This window comes from Opisthorchis viverrini (genome assembly GCF_000715545.1).
Source record: "Opisthorchis viverrini unplaced genomic scaffold opera_v5_196, whole genome shotgun sequence".
Classification (NCBI taxonomy): Eukaryota; Metazoa; Platyhelminthes; class Trematoda; order Opisthorchiida; family Opisthorchiidae; genus Opisthorchis; species Opisthorchis viverrini.
Genome location: NW_008751851.1, coordinates 68,142 through 69,293, shown reverse-complemented (window position 1 = coordinate 69,293; position 1,152 = coordinate 68,142). Strand labels below are relative to the sequence as shown.

Genomic DNA, 1,152 nt, shown 5'->3' with positions numbered 1-1,152 from the left:
ATATAGTCTTGGGGGTCGTGGCCATAGGTTCCACAAACGAGGGAACGTACATGCACAGTCATTCGAAAGAGAACCTTCAGAGCGTAACCATCAACCCCCGGAATTCTATGTCGGTCGCATTGGTACGACGCATGCAGCTCATATTTCCGCAAGAGTCGATCGACGTGCTTGGACACATTCTATATGGCATGCTCCAATGTGTCAGAGTGGCGCGCATTGGTTTTCAGCAAACTGGGCGGTTGTTAGTCATAGTACTACAATGAACCGTCTTGGATTGGGTGAGCGGAGCCCATTTGCGGGTGGTGTGCAAGCAGTGGGCCGTGAGGTAAGAGAAAATCGTGTGTGCTTGTCGCACAGCCAGCAGTAGATCCTACCGGAATGTGTACAATATAATTATGAGAAACAAAATACATACTGTACGGCATTCTCCAGGTTGGCCAGGCGGAGGAACATGCACTGGCTGTTAGCACTGTCTATGAATATGGATGTTATGTGACACATAGGGTCTCCTGTGAGCCGGCGGTACAGCGCGATATCACAACCGAAAAACAATCTCGCCGGCAGCATTCGTGCCGCCAACTTGTCCATGACAAAAATCTTCACAGTATGCCGTTCGCCCTCAACTTACCCGAATAAGCCGACCAACTTATTTATGGGAGCAAACTGTTAGCTTTCCATGAAGGCACACACAGCCAGACGTTTGGTATGCATGCCATCCTTGATCAGGAATTTGTAGAGCTTATATCTAAAGCCCACCCATTCGTTGCTTCAAGAGAACAAAAAAGAACGGTTTGTCACGTGTGGTTGGTTGACAGTTACTCCATCCATGATGCGTCAAAACGGCGCTATCCGTTGTTATCTGAAGAGTGACCTCTCCCTGACAGCAGCACATGCACACTTACGGTCAAAAGGAGTTTGTTCAACAGCGAATGCATATTATCTGCCACAGCGGAACCAAACTATGCGTCATCTACTAAACAGGGAGGGCCAACTAATGTGCTGTCCGGTACTGCTTGTAATTAACAGGAGCACTCAGTTTACTAGCCTCTTCGGTTCGCCCGACTTTCTTTCTATTTGCTGCATTTGTAGAATACCAACTCGTATGGTGCGGTTCGTTTGAAATCGGTTTTGTTTCTCCTGCTGACGCCTAGA

At 48.0% G+C, this 1,152-nt stretch overlaps 1 protein-coding gene across 1 annotated transcript in view; it reads right to left on the bottom strand.

The window, feature by feature from the left end:
- Positions 1-666: 666 nt before the first annotated feature.
- T265_07954 (hypothetical protein) overlaps positions 667-1,152 on the bottom strand; it is a gene marked incomplete at both ends in the record, with an annotated part of 7,911 nt that continues 7,425 nt past the window's right edge. Inside the window, one exon of the mRNA XM_009173625.1 lies at positions 667-766. Coding sequence (XP_009171889.1) covers positions 667-766 — 100 coding nt within the window. The remainder of the gene's footprint in view (positions 767-1,152) is intronic.